This window comes from Bufo bufo, chromosome 2 (assembly GCF_905171765.1).
Source record: "Bufo bufo chromosome 2, aBufBuf1.1, whole genome shotgun sequence".
Classification (NCBI taxonomy): Eukaryota; Metazoa; Chordata; class Amphibia; order Anura; family Bufonidae; genus Bufo; species Bufo bufo.
In genome coordinates, this window is record NC_053390.1 from 264,522,670 (window position 1) to 264,548,130 (window position 25,461).

Genomic DNA, 25,461 nt, shown 5'->3' on the forward strand with positions numbered 1-25,461 from the left:
CTCTGATCAAGGGGAACTGGCAGTGCTTGCCTCTCAAATTTACCAGGCGTCCAAATTTCTTTGCGATGCCTCTATGGAATCGGCCCGCCGATGCGGCCGCTAACTCTGTGGCCATTCGCCGCACCATCTGGCTTCGTTCTTGGGCGGCAGATTCCGCCTCCAAGAAGGCTCTGATTTCCCTTTCTCGGTGGGAAGCTCTTTGGGAAGCGTTTGGAGGAGCTCATCTCGGAGGCCACTGGCGGTAAGAGCTCTCTTCTTCCTCAGAATCAGCCTCGCCGCCGTCGCTTTCCTGGGTCGTCCTCCCGGGCGCAGTCCTTTCGGGCCCCCCCTGCCCGATCTGACAAGAAGGCATCCAGGCCTTCCTTTAAGGCCAAGCCCTCCTGGCATGCCAAGCCCAAACCTGCTCGCCCCCAGTCCACTAAACCTCCTTCCGCATGACTCTGTCAAGGTGGGAGGGCGTCTGCTCGCCTTTCAGGACGTCTGGCAAGCAAGTATAGAAGACGCTTGGGTTCTGGAGGTAGTCTCCTCCGGATACAGGATCGAATTTTCCGATCTTCCGCCGGGACGGTTCTTCCTGACGTCGCCCCCCAGGTCCCCCTCCAGGGCAGAAGATTTTTTTCAGGCCATTCGTTCCCTTCGCTCTCTAGGGGTCATCGTTCCGGTTCCAGAATCAGAACGCTTTCAGGGGTTCTATTCGAATCTGTTCACGGTTCCCAAAAAGGACGGTTCGCTCCGTCCTATCCTGGACCTGAAGGCGCTGAATCACTTTGTCCGGGTCCGTCACTTTCGTATGGAATCCCTCCGGTCGGTGATCGCCTCCTTGGAATCAGACGAGTTCCTATCGTCCATCGACATTCAGGACTCCTACCTCCACGTCCCCATTGCCCTCTCCCACCAAAGGTTCCTTCGCTTCGCGGTAGGTTCTCTTCATTTCCAATTCGTAGCCCTGCCCTTCGGCCTGGCCTCTGCTCCGAGGGTCTTCACCAAGGTGTTGGCGCCTCTCATGGCCCTTCTACGTGCCAGGGGGGTCGCTTTGGTACCTTACCTGGACGACCTTCTGATTCGGGCCCCGTCGTTGGAGGACAACCTGTCCAGCCTGCGCATCACCCTCTCAGCTCTTGCTCAGTTCGGGTGGCTCGTCAACCATTCCAAGTCCTCCCTCGTCCCATGCCAGAGGATGCCCTTCCTGGGCATGATTTTCGACACTCGCCTCGGGCGGGTGTTTCTCCCCCCAGAGAAGATTGCCTCCCTTCAGGCGGGGGTGACGCTTCTCCGCGGCCCGTCCACCTTGACTATCAGGACGTGTATGCGCGTCCTGGGGAGGATGGTGGCTTCCTTCGAAGCCATTCCCTATTCCCAATTCCACTCCCGGGACCTTCAGTTGTTTCTCCTATCCAGGTGCGACAAGTCCCAGGCAGGTCTCGATCGCCTGGTTCGTCTCCCTCTCCAGCTTCGCCAGGACCTCTCCTGGTGGCTGCTTCCTCGGACGGTGTCCCTGGGCCGTTCCTTTCTTCCCCCCAGTTGGCGGGTGATCACGACGGACGCCAGCCTCTCGGGTTGGTGAGCGGTCCTCGGCTCTCTCACAGTCCAGGGTCTTTGGTCTGCTCAGGAGTCCTCCCTGCAGATAAATATGCTCAAGCTCAGGGCAATTTTCCTGGCACTGTCTCACTGGACCCCACGTCTTCGCGGTCTCCTGGTCCGGGTTCAAACAGACAATTCCACCGCCGTGGCTTATCTGAACCACCAAGGGGGCACCAGGAGCGTGATGGCCTTGCAGGAAGCCTCCCATATCCTGCGCTGGGCGGAGACCCACGTTCCCGTCCTCTCCGCGGTACACATTCCCGGGGTCGACAATTGGGCGGCAGACTTCCTCAGTCGTCAGCTAGTCGACCCGGGCGAATGGTCTCTACACCCAGAGGTGTTCCTCCAACTTTGTCACTGATGGGGAACTCCGGACGTGGATCTTTTCGCGTCACGTCTCAACCACAGGATCCCGCGCTATGTCGCGCGGTCCAGAGACCCTCAGGCTTTCGCGGTAGACGCCCTAGTTCTGCCTTGGTCTCAGTTCAACCTTCTGTACCTATTCCCCTCCTGCCCCGAGTGCTCAAGCATCTCAAGGCAGCCCGGGTGTCGGCAATCCTGGTGGCTCCGGATTGGCCCCGCAGGGCGTGGTACGCAGATCTAGTGTTTCTGCTCGCCGACGTCCCGTGGCGACTTCCTCTGCGCCACGATCTCCTTTCTCAGGGCCCTCTGTACCACCCGAATTTACCTCAGCTTCGTTTGATGGCGTGGCCGTTGAGACCGCCGTCTTGAAGTCCCGTGGCCTCTCGGATTCTGTCATTCAGACGATGCTTCACGCTCGCAAACCCCAGTCAGCCCGTATTTACTACCGGACCTGGAGAGCGTATTTTGCCTGGTGCGAGTCTGGGCGTTTCCGCCCTCTCCATTTCTCCGTCCCTAACGTTCTGGCCTTCCTTCAGGCCGGTTTTGAGAAGGGTCTTCGCCTGGCTTCTCTCAGAGGACAGATTTCGGCCCTCTCAGTCCTTTTCCAACGTCCCGTGGCCTCGCGGGCTCAGGTTAGGACTTTTCTACAGGGTGTCGCTCGCCGAGCCCCTCCCTTTCGTTTTCCAGTGGAGCCGTGGGACCTGAATCTCGTCCTTGACGCCCTTCAGTCTTCTCCCTTCGAGCCTTTGGCAGAAATATCTCTGTCGTTTGTCTCGTTCAAGGTGGCCTTCTTAGTGGCAGTCACCTCCATCCGCCGGGTTTCCGAACTGGCGGCGCTTTCTTGCCGTTCGCCTTTCCTGGTTTTCCATCAGGACAAGGTGGTTTTGCGTCCCGTTCCCTCTTTTCTTCCAAAGGTGGTTTCCTCGTTTCATATCAATGAAGAGATCGTCCTTCCCTCTTTCTGCCCTAATCCTTCTCACCCTAGGGAGAAATCCCTCCATTGCCTTGATGTTGTTCGGGCCCTTCGCCTGTACCTTCGCCTCACGGAACCCTTCCGTCGTTCGGATTCCCTTTTCGTGGTCCCGGCGGGTCCTCGTAGGGGTTTGCCTGCCTCCAAGGCCACCATCTCTCGCTGGGTTCGGTCGGCTGTCAAGGAGGCCTATATCGCAAAGGGCCGTGCTCCCCCTTCCAGGTTGACCGCTCATTCGACTAGGGCAGTTGGGGCTTCCTGGGCGGTGCGTCATCAGGCATCTGCTTCCCAGGTCTGCCGGGCCGCCACCTGGGCGTCAGTTCACACTTTCTCTAAGTTTTACCACATTCATTCTCTGGCTTCCGCTGACGCTAGCCTGGGGCGCAAGGTTCTGCAAGCAGCTGTGCTTTAGATTGGCGACATGGCGTTCTTCTTCCCTCCCTCAGGGACTGCTTTGGGACGTCCCATGGTGCTGTGTCCCCCAATGCCATGCACGAGAAAAATGGATTTTTTGTACTCACCGTAAAATCCTTTTTTCGTAGTAGGCATTGGGGGACACAGATCCCGCCCATTTTCTTATTGAGTTTCTTCTTGTTGTGGTCCCGGCGATTTGTGGTCGTTGGGTTCCCCAGTTGAAGACTTGTTGGCGTTCAGTTTCTGTTTGTTCCGGTGTGTGGCGTTCCTACTGCTTTTGTACCGACTGGTGTATCTCAGCTCTTGCAGAGGGGTATAGCCCACCTGGGCGGAGCCAACACTTTTTTGTTTCTAGTGTCAGCCTCCTAGTGGCAGCTGGGCATATACCCATGGTGCTGTGTCCCCTAATGCCTACTACGAGAAAAGGATTTTACGGTGAGTACAAAAAATCAATTTTTTTTTTTTTTTTACACAGTGGAACTCTATGGTGACTGATGCCACAGTATGGCATCTGGTAACATATATAATCTGCAACAGAGGCTCCAAACACAGATGTAGGCAAGTGAAGGCCTACGTATTATGTATTTGAATTACCGCAACTTTCATACTCATCCTCGGGTAAAAATACTCCTCAAAAATGGTCAGAGGAGTATTTTTACTCTTCCGGAAAAAATGTAGTGCGACCTCTGGTTGTGAGTTTGCGAAAAGGCATGTGGGAGACTCCCAAAATGTATAGAGGAAGGTGCTCTGGTCTGATGAGATTAAAATTGAACTTTTCGGCCATCAAAGAAAACGCTATGTCTGGCGCAAACCCAACACAACACATCACCCAAAGAAAACCATCCCCACAGTGAGACATGGTGGTGGCAGCATCATGCTGTGGGGATGTTTTTCAGCAGCCGGGACTGGGAAACTGGTCAGAGTTGAGGGAGAGATGGTGCTAAATACAGGGATATTCTTGAGCAAAACCTGTACCACTCTGTGCGTGATTTGAGGCTAGGACGGAGGACTACAACCCCTGTTCCAGCAGGACAATGACCCAAACACACTGCTAAAGCAACACTTGAGTGGTTTAAGGGGAAACATGTAAATGTGCTGGCTGGCATGGCTAAGGCCTCTTTCACACTTGCGTTGTTGGGATCCGGCGTGCACTTCCGTTGCCGGAGGTGCCCGCCGGATCCGGAAAAACGCAAGTGTACTGAAAGCATTTGAAGACGGAGCCGTCTTTAAAATGCTTTCAGTGTTACTATGGCACCCAGGACGCTATTAAAGTCCTGGTTGCCATAGTAGGAGCGGGGGAGCGGTATACTTACAGTCCGTGCGGCTCCCGGGGCGCTCCAGAATGACGTCAGAGCGCCCCATGCGCATGGATGACGTGATCCATGTGATCACATGATCCATGCGCTTGGGGCGCCCTGACGTCACTCTGGAGCGCCCGGGGAGCCGCACGGACGGTAAGTATGCTGCTCCCCGCTACACTTTACCATGGCTGCCAGGACTTTAGCGTCCCGGCAGCCATGGTAACCACTCTGAAAAAGCTAAATGTCGGGTCCGGCAATGCGCCGAAACGACGTTTAGCTTAAGGCCGGATCAATGCCTTTCAATGGGCATTAATTCCGGATCCGGCCTTGCGGCAAGTCTTCAGGATTTTTGGCCGGAGCAAAAAGCGCAGCATGCTGCGGTATTTTCTCCGGCCAAAAAACTTTCCGTTCCGGAACTGAAGACATCCTGATGCATCCTGAACGGATTTCTCTCCATTCAGAATGCATTAGGATAAAACTGATCAGGATTCTTCCGGCATAGAGCCCCGACGACGGAACTCTATGCCGGAAGAAAAGAACGCAGGTGTGAAAGAGCCTTTAGTCAAAGTCCAGATATCAATCCAATAGAAAATCTGTGGTCAGACGTAAAGATTGCTGTTCACAAGCGCAAACCATCCAACTTGAAGGAGCTGGATCACTTTTGCAAGGAGGAATGGGCAAAAATCCCAGTGGTAAGATGTGTCAAGCTCATAGAGACTTATCCAAAGCGTCTTGGAGCTGTGATTGCCGCAAAAGGTGGCTCTACAAAGTATTGACTTTGGGGGGGGGGGGGGGGGTGAATAGTTATGCGCATTGACTTTTTCTGTTATTTTGTCCTATTTGTTTGCTTCACAATAAAAAATCGTCTTCAAAGTTGTGGGCATGTTCTGTAAATTAAATGATGCAAATCCTCAAACAATCCATGTTAATTCCGGGTTGTGAGGCACCAAAACACGGAAAAAGTGAAGGGGGTGAATACTTTTGCAAGGCACTGTAATTATTGGGATTTCTTTTCAGTTTTTGTATTTACAGATCTGTTAGCAGATGATCAGTCCGTTTTTCCAGCAGAGTTCAGAAACAAATATATCATGTCAAAGACCATTGGAAGGTGGGTAAATAATGAGGCAGCCTTCCTCTGCAGTATGGCAATTTATAACGCTTAGGCTTGTATTAGACCAGCAGATATCTTGCAGATAACGGTTATACAATAGAGGTGTAAGCAGGTATAAGGGGGCACACTCAGAAGGGAAACACAATGGTAGATAGAAATGTAGTACTTTAATACTATAAAAACACACCCCTAAAAATAATATAAAACATACATAAAAGCGCACATATACCGTGTTGGTTACGTTGTATACACTCCTGCACAATAATGAAAATAGAATGGACACGTGCTATATAGCATGCATAATCTCTGAGACTATAGATCAATGTAGCGGCAATGTCCCAATCCAATCAATCGTGAGGCAACGTGCCGACAATGTCCCAAACAGAGTCCTAGTTCCGTTTAGTATGAATTGTGCTGGTCTAGCAATGGCACTATGGCCAAATCCAGATGGAGCAGTAATTATGATGCAACACAGTGCCAGTGTCCGGTAATGTGAAAATTCAATAGTGGATATCAATTACTATAACTGGCTTCACAATGGGACTGCTAGTGTTGTTACTTACAGTCTCTTCATGCGACTTGTGATGCTCAAGTACGAGCCCGTGATTGGATTGGGACATTGCCGCTACATTGATCTATAGTCTCAGAGATTATGCATGCTATATAGCACGTGTCCATTCTATTTTCATTATTGTGCAGGAGTGTGTATACAACGTAACCAACACTGTATATGTGCGCTTTTATGTATGTTTTATATTATTTTTAGGGGTGTGTTTTTATAGTATTAAAGTACTACATTTCTATCTACCATTGTGTTTCCCTTCTGAGTGTGCCCCCTTATACCTGCTTACACCTCATTTGTCCTTTGTAGGTCCCGAGGGTGGGACCGGAGGGTGAGCACCTTATCCATACGTTGAAGGGGTGAGCCACTGTATCTTTTTACTGTGGTTATACAATAGATTGAAGACTTTGCAAACAAAAATTTGCTTATTACATAGTGTTGTTCGTTCTCATTTTTGCTCATTAATAGTTTTCTACAAAGTACCACACCTCTATGTGATCTGTAAGCGAGTAGATGACTCCATATTATACAAACGGATCTGTGACCGAGGAACGATAATTTTTTTTAGCAGAATGAAAGATCACGTTTAATCTCATATTTATTACATCTCATGAGGCTCGTTCAATTTCATTCGCATTAATGACATTTGGTACGATAGTCTAATTTAGGCTTTAAAATATTCTATGTTTGCATATCTGATTTACTTGCAGAGTGCTGCTGCATCTTTCTGAGAAGTTTTGGGACATGAATTGTGTGCACTGATAGACTTAAAGGGGTTGTGGCATATCCCTGTGTCTGATAGTTGCTGGTCCCATATGTTTGGGTGTACACAACCCCTTTAACTACTGTATTATTCTTACTAGTAATTGTTATTTTTTGACCAGCTTAATGGTGTTGTCTTCACTTGGTTATCCCTTTTTAAATAAAGGTTTCCTGAAAATACCCCATGATCGGCAGTAATCTGCAGGGGAAAACAAGTATTAAATTCACTTGTAGCGCCACCAAAGGAGAAATTAAGCATTACATGGTGGTCAGTGAGAGAGTAGAAGGCTATGCCGGTTAATTGATATAGGCTAAGAATTGGGGATCTCTGAAGTCCCTCTGTAGAACGTTATAATAAAAATAACTCCCTATGACAGACAACCCCCTTTAATGAAGGGTATTTGCAGTGCTTTTCTTTTGATACTCTTGCAGGTTTTGATGCAGTTTTTGGAGCCAAAGCCAGAAGTGGCTCAAGCAGGAAGGAGTAGTGTACGTCTTTCTTTCATATTTTCAATTCCTTCTAAATCCATTTCTGCCTTTGGCTTAGAAACTGCTTCAAGAACGGTTTGTGATTCCACCCTAATTCAAGCATTTTTCACACTTATGTCACAAATCTTCTGTTACTGCAGTGGAGCTTGTGGAGAAGTGAAACTGGCTTTTGAAAAATCAACATGCAAAAAGGTTGCAGTGAAAATTATAAGTAAAAAGAAGTTCTCTTTAAGTTCTTCAAGCCTCGTAAGTATCTTTTCTGCAGACTTTTCACATTCCATCAAAATAGTTATATTTCATCCTGTAATAGGACAGCCTATAGTCAGAAACTGGCGTAGAAAAGTCGTACATTTTGTGGCAAGTGCTGTTTTGTGACATTAGTTTTTTTGGGCTTTTGGCAGGGGATAGGGGATAACTTGGCACAACCCCTTTAAAGGGAACCTGTCATCAGCAAAAGCCATCCCAAACCGCCAGCAGTACCTTCAAGTAGCCGGCAGTGAGTTTCGAATGATGATTTTCTTACTGCATTCTGATGAGGCAGAAGTATGAAAAACGATCTTTTATCCTCCGTCCGCGATATTTTCCAGTCAGGCTTGAAGTCAAGGTGGCAGTGGCCTCCTTGCTTAAAGTCGAGGTAACCGTGCCCCCTTCCCTTCGCTGTGATTGACAGCGCTTATGCCCGACAGCCGGCTTGCTTTGCGAACAGTCAGGAGAAGGGACAGGGAAGGGGGCGCGGTTACTTGAAGGTACTGCTGGTGGTTTGGGATGGCTTTTGCCACTGACAGGTTCCCTTTAAGATTTACAAGCTATTTTATCTTGAGACATTAAAGCCCAATAATGTCTAGGTGTAGCCTATATCTGAATGAATCTAAGGGCACGAGCAAATGGCCATATGAGCACAGTTTTTTTGGTTTTTTTTTGTGTATGTAAATATACCATATCTTTTGTCCTATAAGACGCACCTAAGTTTTAGAGGCAGAAAATAAGAAAAAAATCTATTAGACTTACCGGTAATTCGATTTTTCTAGAGATTCCCTCATGACAGCATCACAGGAGGTTGTTCCCCTTTGATCTTATTAGGACAGAAAACAGGTTAAAAGGTCCCGCCCGCCGCCATTCTCCAGTGTTTCCAGGTGCTAAATTGAATTACTGGTAAGGACTCATGCACATGACCGTACCTTGTTTTGCAGATCTGCAAAACATGAATACCAGCCGTGTGTATTTTGTGGAACGGAACGTCTGCCCCATAATACAACTGCCCTATCCTTGTCCGTAATACGGACAAGAATAGAACCTGTTCTATATTTTTTTTTTTTGCAGTGCCGTGGAACGGACATATGGATGCGGGCATGACACGGTATGTTGTCCGCATCTTTTGCATCCCCATTGAAGTGAAGTTGAGTCCGCATCTGACCCGCAAAAAATGTGGATCAAATGCAGACAAAAAATAAGTTCATGTGCATGACCCCCAAGTCTAATTCAATTTTTCTAGCTCATCCCTCATGACAACACCACAGAACTAGATTATAACTTTTTTTAAGGCGGGGGAGGCCAAGCCTAAGGACATGTCCCAGGTATTTTTTACTAGATAAAACATTCCATCCCATTTTATAGAATTAGGGAATAACCCGGAATACAGAAACTTTCTGATTCTGCAAGAGAAACGAAATCTTGATGAAAATAATTTATTTGGAATCCCAGGCCCAGCTCTAAAAATGTCTGCCTCCATCCCTGAGCAACAGACCTACATCTGTCTATAGACTTAATTAGATGAAGAGTCTTAGAATATTGATGATCAGGAAATAAATGGTCTTATTAGACAGTGGCAAAAAAAAGGCTGCGTTCTACTAAGCCTAGTTCAAATGGTAAGTACCACTGAGGAAAGAGCAACCCGCTCTAATCCCAGATAATATATTGTCACATCAAATATAAATACTGCACTGAATAATAAGAATGCCGTAGACCGCTATTGCTCTTCATTGCCAAGAGATTAATTGTTATAATATGATCTATTACCCCCGGGATGCCTATAGGATATAGGCAAGCTGATTGCACGTGGCATTCACGGACGTTAACAGTGAGGTAAATGAAACTGTACTATTAACTTCATACCAGTCCAGGAAAAGCCTTGAGACCCCAGCGTTCAGGGAGTGACCGCAGGCCATGCCCACGGGCAACTAGCTGCAACACCAGGCACACAGGCCCTGAGGCGATGCGCAACTAGATACAGAGGCCCTGTCAGGAGCCACAGAAGCCATGTCGGATTCCAAATTTTGCATAAAATTCCCTTGATAAAGGAATTTAAATCAGCCATAACTAAGAAAAGTTTCTAGACCTAAAAGATTTTAAGTCTGCAACCCTGTCAATAGAATGCAGCCCGAATTTTAAATCCACAGCCAGTCCTCATTAAGGGCCCTTGCACACGACCGTATGCCCTCCGAGTCCGTGAGCGGGCCATATGACTGAGAGGGCATGCGGTAGTGTGCAAGGACCCTAAAGAACAGTTAGTACTACGATCGCCTGATTCACACATATTCTCAGTTTATGTAGTTAGAACTGTTGAGGCAAACAGGCCGGTTAAACACATGCATGGTTCCACTTATCTGACAAATAGACATGGTTAACGTATTTATATCATTTATTTATTTATTTTGCTCACTTGTATATCTCTACTGTAATCAGACATTAGCATCACGTGGTCGTCCCCAATGGGGCTCACAATATAAGTTCCCTATCAGCATGTCTTTGGAATGTGGGAGGAATCCAGAGTACCTGGAGGAAACCCACGTACAAACTCCATGCAGATGTTGTCCTTGGATGGATTCGAACCCAGGACCCCAGCATTGCAAGGCACCAGTGCTAACCACTGCGCCACTGCCTTACTTACCTATTTTAGCAAACAAGCACCAATATAGTCATGCAGCTTCTGACAATCCTTGCATGCAGAGCGTTGGTAAGGAGAGGGGAATCGCCCCCATTCCAGCTGCTGACTGTTTTCAAGCGTGATCCTGCTGAACTCCTCCCAAGGAACAGGTGATCTAAGCTCCATGAACCCATAGCCATTAATAGTGAGGTAACCGCCAGCTGCATTACCCACTATATCAGGGTTAGGAGAAAGCCAGGGGACCCACCCATAGGTAGTGCTGGCATAGCCACTTATAGGATAGGAAGGAAGAGGATGAAACCCCCGATCAAACCCAGGTCGACAGAAAACTCACCAGGTGGGTTCTGGGCTACTAATGGACCTCTGCACAGAAATGTGTTAGCAAGGATATTCAGGAACTGGAAGGAAAGGCTGGACACCAAACCCCACCCCCGTCCTAGTCCCAGCTGTAGGCCCTGAAAGTCTCTTGTAGAAATCTCTTCATCCCTAGAACAGGGAACCTCTCTGCGTCTATCCTCTGTAGGGGCAGGAAGAACACTGGAGGTGGGAGGGATCTTTTAAAATCTGTTTCCTGTCCCATGAAGGTCAAAGGGGAACAACCCCTTGGTGCTCTCATGAGGCATGAGCTGGAAAAAATATTTTTCATTAGACCTCAGATCAGACCCCCTAATGTTAATAAAACCCCATTCAGACCTCAGCTTAGACCCGAAGGTTTATAAGACTCCCTGTCAGATCTCAGATCAGACCCCAATGTTAATACAAAACCCAATTAGACCCCTAATGTTAATAAGACCCCCCAATGTGAGTAAGACCCCCATTCAGACCTCAGATCAGACCCCCATGTTAATCAGATCTTAGAGCAGAGAAAAAAAAATATATAAACTGTCTTGCCTCTTCTGCTCCGGATGCTGCCAATGCTCCTGAGATCCAGCGTTCTTCCTGCTGCGCTGTGCTGTGAAGTGATGTCGCACAGCCTGAGTTCAGAGCGCGCCTACGTCCTCGCTCTGAACTCAGGCTGTGTGCAGGTCACAGTACAGCGTGCAGAGCCCTGCAGGAGAAGACCAGGAAGTGGTGAGTACAGCACTGCATTCACTGCTCCCTGGTCCTCGCGTACCAATGAGTGCTTCATTAGTATTTGCCCCATAAGAGGCACTGAAATCCCCCCCCCCCCCCTACTTTGGGGGAAAAAAGGTGCGTCTAATAGGGCAAAAAATACGACCGATATCACAGAGCTCAGCTTCTCCTTTCTATCATAGCCTGCTTCAGAGTAGTGCAACAGAATAGTTAATCTCCTAACAGGTTCTTTTTTTGTGCAGGACCAATCCATGTCGGTTCACACAGAAATTGAAATTCTAAAAAAAACAAGCCATGTAAGTAACAAGCTCTATGTTCAACATTATTGTTTTCCAGTGTTTATTTAATTGCTAATTGTGCGGAACAGAATTCTTGCATTTTGCTTAAAGTACGTTTTCACTTCTAAACACAGTTTTACAGATCCACAAAAAAAATTGGTAAATTTGTAAATGAGTTGCTTTATTTACATTGTACTCCCTCTTTAGGTACAGCCCGTATGATATCTAAAGATCTGCATTCACAATTCTGAGCTGAAATGTTCATGATTTGTCTGCTCAATATACACTCACCTGAAGAATTATTAGGAACACTATACTAATACGGTGTTGGACCCCCTTTTGCCTTCAGAACTGCCTTAATTCTACGTGGCATTGATTCAACAAGGTGCTGATAGCATTCTTTAGAAATGTTGGCCCATATTGATAGGATAGCATCTTGCAGTTGATGGAGATTTGAGGGATGCACATCCAGGGCACGAAGCTCCCGTTCCACCACATCCCAAAGATGCTCTATTGGGTTGAGATCTGGTGACTGTGGGGGCCATTTTAGTACAGTGAACTCATTGTCATGTTCAAGGAACCAATTTGAAATAATTCGAGCTTTGTGACATGGTGCATTATCCTGCTGGAAGTAGCCATCAGAGGATAGATACATGTTCTCATTCTGTTTACGCCAAATTCGGACTCTACCATTTGAATGTCTCAACAGAAATCGAGACTCATCAGACCAGGCAACATTTTTCCAGTCTTCAACAGTCCAATTTTGGTGAGCTCATGCAAATTGTAGCCTCTTTTTCCTATTTGTAGTGGAGATGAGTGGTACCCGGTGGGGTCTTCTGCTGTTGTAGCCCATCCGCCTCAAGGTTGTGCGTGTTGTGGCTTCACAAATGCTTTGCTGCATACCTCGGTTGTAACGAGTGGTTATTTCAGTCAACGTTGCTCTTCTATCAGCTTGAATCAGTCGGCCCATTCTCTTCTGACCTCTAGCATCCACAAGGCATTTTTGCCCACAGGACTGCCGCATACTGGATGTTTTTCCCTTTTCACACCATTCTTTGTAAACCCTAGAAATGGTTGTGCGTGAAAATCCCAGTAACTGAGTAGATTGTGAAATACTCAGACCGACCCGTCTGGCACCAACAACCATGCCACGCTCAAAATTGCTTAAAACACCTTTCCCATTCTGACATTGAGTTTGGAGTTCAGGAGATTGTCTTGACGAGGACCACACCCCTAAATGCATTGAAGCAACTGCCATGTGATTGGTTGACTAGATAATTGCATTCATGAGAAATAGAACAGGTGTTCCTAATAATTCTTTAGGTGAGTGTATGTACATAGCCTTCTCTGGTGTTTTGCATTCTAAGAATTGTCCTCTTTACAGCAGGTACTTTAATGTGACACAAGACAATTGCCACCTGCAATGTTAATGAAGTTTTCTGGCCATTAATATCTGATCTTGGGGTATTTCGGTTCAGTACTGACATTTTAAAAGCAAAGACCCTCTGTATGAAAGACAGACGTGCTTACCATTGACCTACAGAGCCCATTGTTATTAATAGTAGGATTTTCTAACTAGTATGCTTCCCATGTACTAATATACAGATACATCCCTATACGCAAGGACATTGTATATAAGGATAGCAGCAAAAGTTTAATTTATATAGTGATCACAAAAAATGTAATGGGAAAAAAAAAAAAATATATATATATATATATATATATATATATATATATATATATATATATATATATATACACATATATACATATATACATATATACATATATACATATATACATATATACATATATACATATATACATATATACATATATACATATATACATATATACATATATACATATATACATATATACATATATACATATATACATATATACATATATACATATATATATATATATATATATATATATATATATATATATATATATATATATATATACACACACACACTTCCCCAGTCGTCTCCATGACAGCACAACCTGAGATTGCCTTCCTCTGATAGGACAGGAAAAAACACACAGCTTAAAAACCCCACCCCCTCCCCTCATCGCCAGTGTTTTTTCCTGTCCTGTCAAGGAAGGAATGCCACAGAGGTGCTGGGAGGTCTTCTGGGTTCCCTAGCTTTTTTCTCTATGTTGCCCTGCTGTGGCATGGCATCACCTGTAGTTTCCTGCAGACCGGAGGTCGGTTCTGGGGTCCAGCTCTTCCCCTCTAGAGGCGCGGTCTGTGCCCTGGTCTCCCCTGCTCATGGAGGCCCGACGAAGTTCCCTCTGCAGCGTGGTATGGGCGGCTGGAGCGACGCTATGACACGCTTCCCTCCAGTCGTTGGATGATGTCGTACGTCGGGGGCGTGGCCTACGTCGTGATGTCACGCGGGCCGCGACCGGCGCTAAATTCAAATAGGAGCTGATTTTCTGCCCTGTGCCCTGCGTTCTCACCATGCCTGCTGACGGAATTTCATGTGGACGCGAGCTGGAGAGATGAGCGCCCCTACCACCACTGGCTCGGATCCTGAGCCCCCCACCACTCTGGGCGGTGTGAGTAGCCTGCTGGCACCTGGTCATTGTTTGTTTGCCCTGCTGTGGTTGACCCTTTCCTCCCTTGTGTATTACAGGGAGAAAAGGAGTCTTCCTCCTCTGTTAAAACTAGGCCAGGGAGGTGTGGCGTTTGCTCTAAGCGTCTTCCTTCCCCTGGGTCTAAGCCGCTGTGTAAGGATTGCACCTCTGCTATTGTGAAGTCTGAGTCATCCAGTCTTATGGAGGAGATTAAGACGCTAGTCAGAGTGGTGGTCCAGTCAGCTCTGGCCTCTAGGGACCCTCCTGCCTCCCCTAGACCCCAGCCTCACCACAGCCACAGACCGCCCTCTTCCAGAGATCCCAACTACTCTGGTAGTGACCTCGACTCAGTTAACCCTGTCCTTTTGGACACTGACTCTTCCTAGATCCCTAGAATCGGAGGAAAATAGCGAATATAGGAGGTTCCTTTTCAACCCAGAGGCAGGGCTCCAGATGGCGATCAAAATGGTCGCCAATGCGACTTAGAATTTACAAATGGCGACAAGACTTTTTAGTCTTGTCGCCATTTGTGACTAGACCCGCCGCTCTGCTCAATACAGCGGCAGGGCACAGGAGATGATCGTTCTCAGCAGCGCAGTGGAGGAGTCTCTCTCTCCCCCCTGTGCTGCTGCTGCCGCCGCCTCCGCCAGTAAGAAGAGACGGGAGGAGGAGGGGAGGGGCTGTGGCCACTGCGCCACCAATGAAGATAACTGACCTGTAATACAAAGACAGGAGGCGGGTGCTGGAATCAAATAGTCGACACCCGACCTCTGTGACAGGGAGCTGCGATCAGCTGCAGTTGAGTAAACCCTTCAGGTGCGGTACCTGAGGGGTTAACTGCCGCTGATCGCAGCTCCCTGTCACAAAGGTCGGGTGTCGGCTATTTGATTCCAGCACCCGCCTCCTGTATTTGTAGAAGAAACATTGGTGGCACAGTGCGCCCCCCCCCCAGTATAATAAACATTGGTGGCACAGTGGGAAGTGGCAATGAGGGTTAAAAAAAATTAACTCCCCTTTTCCAGTTGATCGCGTAGCTGCCGGTCTCCTTTTCTTTCTTCAGGACCTGTGGTGACGTCACTGAGCTCATCACATGGTCCATTACCATTGTGATGGATCATGTGATGTATCATGTGATGAGCACAGTGATGTCACCACAGGTCCTTTGACAGGTCCTGAAGAAAGAACAGGAGACTATCAATTGGAGGAGGTGAGTTAATTATTTTTTAACCCTCATTGGCACTGCCCACTGCGCCACCAATGTTTATTATATTGAGGGGGGGCGCACTGCGCCACCAATGTTTATTGTATTGAGGGGGACGCACTGCGCCACCAATGTTTATTATATTGAGGGGGGGCGCACTGCACCACCAATGTTTATTATACTGGGGTGTTGGGGGTTGCACTGCGCCACCAATGTTTATTATACTGGGGTGTTGGGGGTTGCACTGCGCCACCAATGTTTATTATATTGAGGGGGGGCGCACTGCGCCACCAATGTTTATTGTATTGAGGGGGGGGCGCACTGCGCCACCAATGTTTATTGTATTGACGGTGGGCGCACTGCGCCACCAATGTTTATTGTATTCAGGGGGGGGGGTGCACTGCTCCACCAATGTTTATTATATTGACCTTCTACTATGCATTCTGTATTAAGAATGCTATTATTTTCCCTTATAACCATGTTCTAAGGGAAAATAATACAGTGAATAGACTTTCATCCTAGCAACCACGCGTGAAAATCGCACCGCATCCGCACTTGCTTGCGATTTTCAAGCAGCCCCATTAACTTCTATGGGGCCTGCGTTGCGTGAAAAACGCACAACATAGAGCATGCTGCGATTTTCACGCAACGCACAAGTGATGTGTGAAAATCACCGCTCATGTGCACAGCCCCATAGAAATGAATGGGTCAGGATTCAGTGTGGGTGCATTCCGGTATTTTGAATGCCGGATCCGGCACTAATACATTCCTATGGGGAAAAATTCTGGATCCTGCATTCAGGCAAATCTTCAGTTTTTTTCGCCGGAGATAAAACCGTAGCATGCTGCGGTTTTCTTTTGCCTGATCAGTCAAAATGACTGAACTGAAGACATCCTGATCCATCCTGAACGGATTACTCTCCATTCAGAATGCATGGGGATAAAACTGATCAGTTCTTTTCCGGATTTGAGCCCCTAGGACGGAACTCTATGCCGGAAAAGAAAAACGCAAGTGTGAAAGTACCCTAAAATATTAAGTTTAAATCCCCCCTTCCCCAATTTTACATATAAAATATATAAACAATAAATAAACATATTACATAGCGCTGTCCAAACTATTAAATTATTAAAAAATATCTCCTATGCGGTGAGCATTCGCCATTTTTTTGTCACCTTGTCACCCCAAAAAATAGCATAGGAGTGTTCTATTATGGGCCGAATATTTCATAAAATGCGAAATGCATGCGGCTTTTTTTGGTGTTTTTTTTTTTTTTTGCGCGGTATTAAGTATCGCAATACTTTCAGAAGGGTTCTGTGGCTAAAAGCCTGGTCCGGTGATGCCATCTCAAAAAACAGGCTAATATCCTTACCCTTTCACGGTCAGTACGTGTTCAGGTCCGATCTGGATAAGATCCTCGAGAATGCTACAGACCGTAAGAGGGGGGTTTCCAGAGGACAAATCTAAAACTAGGAGACAGTTTTTTCGGAAGCCCCAGCAAGATCCCAGGGCCGATAGGAGGGGCCGCGAGGGTCGGGGCTTTATGAGAGGAGGGAGGGGAAATAATTTTTTCCTCAATCCCAACAGGGGAGATCCCTCTCCTCTACGTCAAAGCAATGACGTCATCCCGGTTGGAGAAAGGCCCAGCTCCTTTCTAAGTTCTTGGGAGCAGATCATCAAAGATCAATATATAATAAGTATCGTAAGAAATGGCTACACTATAGAGTTAGATTCCCTTCCTCCACAGAGGTTTGTTCTGACCAGGCTTCCCATGGCCCTCAAATCTCCCTTGTCCGAGGGCGTAAGAAACCTATTATGCCTAGGGGCCATAGAGAGGTATGCTCTTACCACAAGTTCAGGATGGAGACCGTCAAGTCGGCGGTAAAACTCCTCAAAAGAGGTGCTATGATGGCTACAATAGACCTCAGGGGCGCATATTTTCATATCCCGATACAGGTTCTTCCCAGAAGATTCCTGAGGTTGGCAGTGTAGCAAGGGGGGAGAAAAGAGTTCATCACTTTCAGTTCAAGTGCCTCCCGTTCGGCATATCATCTGTGCCCCCTGCATCTTTACCAAAGTTATGGCGGAGGTCGTGGCCTCCCTGAGCAAGGACGGGATAATAGTCCCTTACCTGGACGACCTGCTCATAATAGCGGAGACCTCTGATCTCCTTCACAGGCACATTCAGGTGGTTTTCTCGTGCCTCCAGGACTTAGACTGGCTAGTCAACCGGGAGAAGTCCGATCTGCTTCCAAACCATCGGAAAGTATTCCTAGGTATCCTAGATTCTACTCTCCAGAAATCCTTTCTCCCCCCTCTAAAGGTCCTGAATTTGAAGCTAAGAATCCTTCACTTCACAAAGCAACCCCGTTGCTCAATAAGATAGGCCATGGAGATGCTGGGTCACCTCACCTCCTGCATCCCCGCGGTAGCCTGGGCTCAATTCCATATGAGACCCCCTACAGAGGCTTGTCCTCAAACAGTGGAACATGTCTCGACTAACCCTGGACCAAAGGATGTCAATGTCCCAGGAGGTGAAAACTTCACTTGGTCGGTGGCTCAAGACCAAGAACCTGGAAACGGGTGTTCCTTGGAGGCAGGAGAAGGTGGTTTCTCTCACAACAGACGCCAGTTACCGAGGCTGGGGAGCTCTTACGGCTTCAGAAGCTTTTCAGGGGATCTGGTCCGGAGAACAGAGGAGGATGTCTTCCAACTACAGAGAGCTTCGGGCAATATGGGAGGGCCTCAAGTCAATCCAGGTCCAAGTCAGCAATCGCCACGCCCTGGTCCATTCAGACAACTCCACAGCCGTGGCATTTATCCAACATCAGGGAGTAACAAGACACGGTCACCTCCAGAAGCTCTCAAACCAGATCTGCCTTTGGGCAGAAAGGAATCTAAAATCCCTGGCGGCAGTACATCTGAAGGGTTCCCTGAATCTCCAGGCGTATTACCTCAGTCAGCGAAGTCTGGATCCAGGCGAATGGTCCTTGTCCTAGTCTGCTTTCCAAAGAATCCGGGATCGGTGGGGGAATCCTGTCCTAGACCTGTTCGCCTCAGGGAAGAATCACAAGGTTCAGAACTACTTTAATCTCAATCCAACTGATCCATGTGTGGCAATAGGCGCTTTCACTCAAGATTGGACGTCAGGTCTGGTCTGTGCGCCCCTCCCCCCCCAATACTAATGATTCCAAGGGTGCTCCAAAAGTTCCAATCCGAAAGGTGCAAGCTAATCCTGGTGGCCTCATTCTGGCCAAGAAGGGGCTGGTTCGGGCTCCTGAGGTCCCTCAGCCTGGACGATCCTATCTGGTTCCTCCCGGGGGAGAGGCTTCTTACACAGGGTCCCATCTCTCACCCCAATTCCAACCTCTTCAAACTGTCCGCCTGGATTCTGAGCAATCACTTCTGTTAGGATTAGGTCTGACTGAAAGGGTGGTCGGTACTCTCTTACTTAGCAGAAAATCCAACACCTCTAAAGCATACCTCAAAGTCTGGAGGAAGTTCGGGTTAGGTTTAATCAATCCTCCCCTGATTTTCCTCTTTTCCTGGAATTCCTCCAGGATGGGTTGGATTTGGGCCTCGCTCCTAACACACAGAGTCAAAGTGTCGGCCTTGGGAGCCCTATACAATACGAGCCTTTACGGGGTCCCCTGGGTGGTGAGATTTCTGAAGGCAGTAGATCGACTAAATCCCTGTATCAGGAATATGGTTGCAACCTGGAACCTGAACACCGTCCTGTCGGATGCACCATTTGAGCCCCTTCACTCCTTATCCATTAAATGGCTCACGTTGAAAACCATTTTCTTAGTTGCCATCTCCTCTGCAAGGAGGGTCTGTGAGCTCCAGGCTCTGTCCATACAGGAGCCCTTACTCAAAGTACTGGAAGATAAGCTAATTTTTAAGTTAGACCCTTGTTTTCTTCCCAAGGTGGTCTCTTCCTTTGATAGGTCCCAAGATATAGTCATACCATCTTTTTTCCCTAACCCTAAAGACGAGCAGGAATCTAGATTCCATAATTTAGATGTTAGGCGTACTGTGCTTCATTATTTACACGCCACCGAAGAATGACGTATTGGGAAAAATTATTTTTTCCAGTTTGCAGGCCCAAAAAAAGGTAAAGCGTCAAAAAGCTCTATATCCCACTGGATTAGGTGTGTCATCTCCGAGGCCTATAAAGCCTCTTGGAAGAGGGGTCACACCTTCACCAAACATTATAGGGTTGACGTAGTTGCCAATAAGGACTTGGCCTTTGGACGCAAGGTCCTAGGTGCTGTAGTCCCCCCCCCCCTTCTCCCAAGTTACTTTGATAGTTCTCAGGTTGTGCTGTCATGGAGACGACGGGGGGAAATGAGTATTACACTCACCGGTAATCCAGTTTCCTGGAAGTCTCCATGACAGCACACACATTTCCCGCCCTTGTTTTTGTCAATAGATTAAATTAACTAGTTATCTTTTACCCCTTTTCTTGGTCCTGTTATAATACACTGGCGATGAGGGGAGGCGGTGGAGTTTTTAATCTGTGTGTGTTTTTTTTCCTGTCGTATCAGACGAAAAAAGAGGAAAGCAGTCTCAGGTTGTGCTGTCATGGAGACTTCCAGGAAACCGGATTACCGGTGAGTGTAATAAATATATCAGTACAGACCAAAAGTTTGGACACACCTTCTCATTCAAAGAGTTTTCTTTATTTTCATGACTATGAAGGCATCACAACTATGAATTAACACATGTGGAATTATATACATAACAAACAAGTGTGAAACAACTGAAAATGTCATATTCTAGGTTCTTCAAAGTAGCCACCTTTTTGCTTTGATTACTGCTTTGCACACTCTTGGCATTCTCTTGATGAGCTTCAAGAGGTAGTCCCCTGAAATGGTCTTCCAACAGTCTTGAAGGAGTTCCCAGAGATGCTTAGCACTTGTTGGCCCTTTTGCCTTCACTCTGCGGTCCAGCTCACCCCAAACCATCTCAATTGGGTTCAGGTCCGGTGACTGTGGAGGCCAGGTCATCCGGCGCAGCACCCCATCACTCTCCTTCATGGTCAAATAGCCCTTACTTTCAAAGTTTTCCCAATTTTTCGGCTGACTGACTGACCTTCATTTCTTAAAGTAATGATGGCCACTCGTTTTTCTTTACTTAGCTGCTTTTTTCTTGCCATAATACAAATTTTAACAGTCTATTCAGTAGGACTATCAGCTGTGTATCCACCTGACTTCTCCTCAACGCAACTAATGGTCCCAACCCCATTTATAAGGCAAGAAATCCCACTTATTAAACCTGACAGGGCACAACTGTGAAGTGAAAACCATTTCAGGGGACTACCTCTTGAAGCTCATCAAGAGAATGCCAAAAGTGTGCAAAGCAGTAATCAAAGCAAAAGGTGGCTACTTTGAAGAACCTAGAATGACATATTTTCAGTTGTTTCACACTTGTTTGTTATGTATATTATTCCACATGTGTTAATTCATAGTTTTGATGCCTTCAGTGTGAATCTACAATTTTCATAGTCATGAAAATAAAGAAAACTCTTTGAATGAGAAGGTGTGTCCAAACTTTTGGTCTGTACTATATATATATATATATATATATATATATATGTGTGTGTGTATATGTGTATATATATATATATATATATATATATATATATGTGTGTGTGTATATGTGTATATATATATATATATATATGTGTGTGTGTGTGTATATGTGTATATATATATATATATATATATATAATTAGTGTTTATTGTAATTTATTTAGCTCTATTACATTTTTTGTGATTACTAAATAAATGATATTTTAGCTGTTAACTCATACAGTGTACTGAATAATACAATTATTCAGCTTTTTAGCCAGAGAAAATTTAAATCCTCCCATTGAAGATAGAGAAGTCTGTGACTTAAATGGTAAGGGTTCTGTCTCGCATACAGCATGTTCTAGGCTCAAGACCGACCAGCAGACAATCTAGAAAAAAAGTTTTTAAATACACAGGTATGTCCTCAAGCACTAATAGAATGCTTATGCTCATTCCTAGCTATGGAGTGGGGGAAGTTAGTTTTAGTGGCTTAGGCTACTTTCACACTTGCGGTAGCAGGGTCTGGCAGGGGAACAGCCTGACGGATCCGTGCTAACTCTAGCCCACCGTCAGGGCCGTCTTTAATATTGATTGGACCCTGGGCAAGAATTTACTTGTGCCCCCTGTATCCCGCCTTCCTACACCCTAAAAAAAAGCTAAAATCTTATACTCACCTGTGTCCTTTCACTGGCGCTCACTAGCTGCTGGTACGGCGAGGGATGGTGCAACGCAGACGCGCACAACGCGTCCTGGCACAGGCAGGCGTGATGACATCATCACACCTGCCTGCGCTGGGATTTTACTACCAAATAGACCTCAGGCCTGTAACTTATGACAAGTCTTGTCGCCATCTGCAAAATTTTAAGGCCCGTTGGCGACCATTTTGGTCACCATCTGTAGCGCTGTATTGCATCAGTGACATGACCACTCTCCACATATAATGATATATTACATCAGTGACATCACTGCTCTCCACATATAGGCGATATATTACATCAGTGACATCACCGCTCTCCACATATATGTGGAGATCGGTGATGTCACTGATGTAATATATTACTTACCGGTATATGTGGACAGCAGTGATGTCACTGATGTAATATATTACTTATGTGGACAGCGGTGATGTCACTGATGTAATATATCACTTATAAGTGATATATTTCATCAGTGACATCACCACTCTCCACATATAAGTAATATATTTAATCTGTGACATCATTGCTCTCCACATATAAGAGGCACATTACAGCACTGTAAAATGATCGGGCAGCGGGGTTGGTCTCCATACAGTATATATATGTACAAAGGATGAGGCACCTGCTCCGCCGCTATCTGCTTGGCAGCCGCTGACGCATCTTCCTTCTCTTCGAGCTGAGAGCCGTTGCTCTGCACACCGGAAGCTCTGACAGTCACGTGACTTTCGGTCGCGCTCCTGGGCTCCTGCAGTCATATTGAGGGAAAGCGCCGGATGTGTGTGGGGTAGAGATGGGAAGTTCGGATCTTTCACATGAATCTGTTCATTTGAATCAGTTCATTCAAATGAACCGATTTATGAATCGAATCTTCAGTTCATTCGCTGAGCTGACAAGAAACAAGTGAACCGAAGCTTAGGTTGCGCAATGCGCATGCGCGGATGCTTCGATTCACTTGCTGACTCGCTGAGTCGGCTCTTGGTCTGAGTTTGGAAGTTTATTCTTTAAAACCCTGTGTGTAATTATCTACCCCACTGTAGGAAAAAAAAAAAAGCATCCAGGGGGTGTGAATTTATCACTGAGGTAAATAATATAATTAAAATGTAGGGTTAAATGTGTAAATGCCACTGGGGTGCGCAGCGCACAGCTCCCATGCCCCGCCGCAATATTCGGCTACAGTGCGGTAGCTAAGGCTAAAAAGTCTTGTTGGTCACTGAGTGCTGCTTGGGCCCCCCAGGAGCAACTGTGCCCAGGGCAGCTGCCCCTTTTGCCCTGCGGTAAAGACGGCCCTGCCCACCGTGCCACCGGAAGTCCACTCCGGCCCCATTCACTATAATGGGGGCGTGCACGAGGTCCGGCCACAGCACGACAAACAAGCCGAGAGGCAGCCGGACGCCTACTGTCGTTTTTGTCCGGCCGCCTCTCTGCATGTTTGCCGTGCTGCGGCCGGACCGACCCCATTATAGAACTGCCTGCCAGGCCCTGCTACCACAAGTATGAAAGAGTACAGTGCTGAGGATTATTGACTAACACCAATGTCGTCTGTGAGACAAATGCTGGAGGTCACTTATTACCAATGTGAGGCACATAGTGTTATTACCTCAATGTGCCCCACATTAATGGTAGGTAACCCCATCGTGTACCTCACACATTAACCTCATGTTTCATTATATGAGGAGGTACTTGATGGTGTCGTTTACTATTAATGTGAGGCACAAGGTTTTGTCCATTTGGACCTCCATGCGCCTCACATTAATAGCGAGTAATACCATCCTGTACCTCACACATTAACTCCATACAGTACATCCTTAAGTCATACTACTTAGGGTAACGCCACATGGAGCTTCATAGGGGCTACCAGGAACGGCTTTTTGTATTAGCTGCTTGATCTTTACCAGAAAAGAGCTGTCCCCACAATCTACGGAGTCGCTAGTCAGATTTCTAATGGGCACATGGTTTTATGGTTGAAACTGTTTTCCAGCAAAATCAAGCAGCCGGACATGTACAGTTGATTAGAAAACCACAGTTAACATATGTCATTTATACCTTGGCAAAGTATCGTTTTGGTCTCTAGAATCCTGATGCTGCGCTTGGCATTGAAATCGAAGTCCAAATTTTTGTATCGTGGCAAGCCTAGAGCAGAGCTGCAGTTACCAGCTCCGTCCACTGCAAATAAGATGGAGCTGTGTAGTTCCGGTGCTGACTTCAGAGCCGGAGCTACTTTGAAGCAGCAGATTAGCAAGGGTGCGGCCCCCACCAATCAAATATTGATAGCCCATCCTGAGAATTGGCCATCAATATTAAAATCACAGAAAACTCCTTTAATGTTTTGCTAAGATGTTGGGAGTGTGGCTGATGTCAAGCTTTTTACTTGTTTGCAATAATATCATGCAGAAGAGTGAATGCATCCCTGCACTGTAATACAGGCTGTCAGGACCAATACAAGTTAACTTTGTAAACACCTTGGATTACTATATAGATTCATATAGTTTATAGATTCTGTGTATGAACTTTAAACGTGATCCTTAGCCTCTAGTATTTCTTTCTGCGCAGCCTTGCTTAATTAAGATTGAAGACTTCATTGACTCTGATGATTATTTCTACATTGTACTGGAGCTGTGAGTACACAAAATATTAACGCTCTTTATTTGAGAAGAACCAGAGAATCTTGTTTTTTAATGTGATTGTTAGATCTGATCATAGTGACTGGACTGTTTGTGCTTTACACATTCAATTTGTTGAGCTAAAGCTGGAATTAGATTAAACCTGAATCTACTCCTGACTTTGGCTTGAAAAACTGCATCAAAAACTGTTGTTACCCTATCTGAGAGCAGGTTATGATAAAAGGAGAACCGAATAAATCGTGACAAGACTCCTAGGAGACACAGTGACAGTCCTAATTACCCCTCCCACGCACAGGATGATTGACAGCTCTCCCTATATCAGTGTGTATACACAAGAAAGCTGTCAATCCCTGTGGGCAGGACAGTGAGGAGACTCGCTGCCTAGCCTGGAAGTCCTGTTAAGATTTTCTTTGCATTTTACTCAAATTCTGTTTTAAATAATATAAACATATATATCACAAAGCCTAGCTTCTATCCCTCATATGCTGCTCTTAGGGCAACATATAACACCTTACACGTTAAAGGGATTTTGCTGAATCTTAAGAGTTGTGCCATCTTAGACATTTATAGTATATCCAAAGGATATGCCATAAATGTCTTATCTATTCAGCCCACCAGCCTCCAGAGGTCCCCTGACCACCGCCCAGTGAATGTAGAGTTTGGTTGTGAATATTCCCCATTTAATATCTTCTGGAATTCAAAAAAAAAAAAAGCTGAGCCCATGGAAGTCTCATGGAAGTGAATCTATCAGACGTGTCTAAGGCTACTCTGACACTTGCAGTAGCCTTTTCCAGCAGGCTGTTCCGGCCTGCCGGATCCATTCTACCACTAGTCCATAGCGCCGCCGGAAATCTGCTCCTCTGTAATGGGGGCGGGCAGGAGGTCCGGCCGCAGCACTGCAAACAAGGCGAGACAACACTGCTTATTTGATTAGTTCAGGAGGCAGAAGTAACCCCTTCCTCTTGCCCATGATTACCAATGTGCTTCAAACAAGTA

General features: G+C 46.5%; 1 protein-coding gene across 2 annotated transcripts in view; it reads left to right on the forward strand.

The window, feature by feature from the left end:
- CHEK2 (checkpoint kinase 2) overlaps positions 1–25,461 on the forward strand; it is a 131,503-nt gene that overhangs the window by 77,968 nt on the left and 28,074 nt on the right. Inside the window, exons 2-5 of one of the 2 annotated variants that reach the window (XM_040416535.1) lie at positions 5,647–5,737; positions 7,694–7,799; positions 11,754–11,807; positions 24,395–24,459. In XM_040416535.1, coding sequence (XP_040272469.1) covers positions 5,718–5,737; positions 7,694–7,799; positions 11,754–11,807; positions 24,395–24,459 — 245 coding nt within the window. In that variant the 5' untranslated portion in view covers positions 5,647–5,717. The remainder of the gene's footprint in view (positions 1–5,646; positions 5,738–7,693; positions 7,800–11,753; positions 11,808–24,394; positions 24,460–25,461) is intronic. The other variant, XM_040416536.1, reaches the window with a different exon arrangement.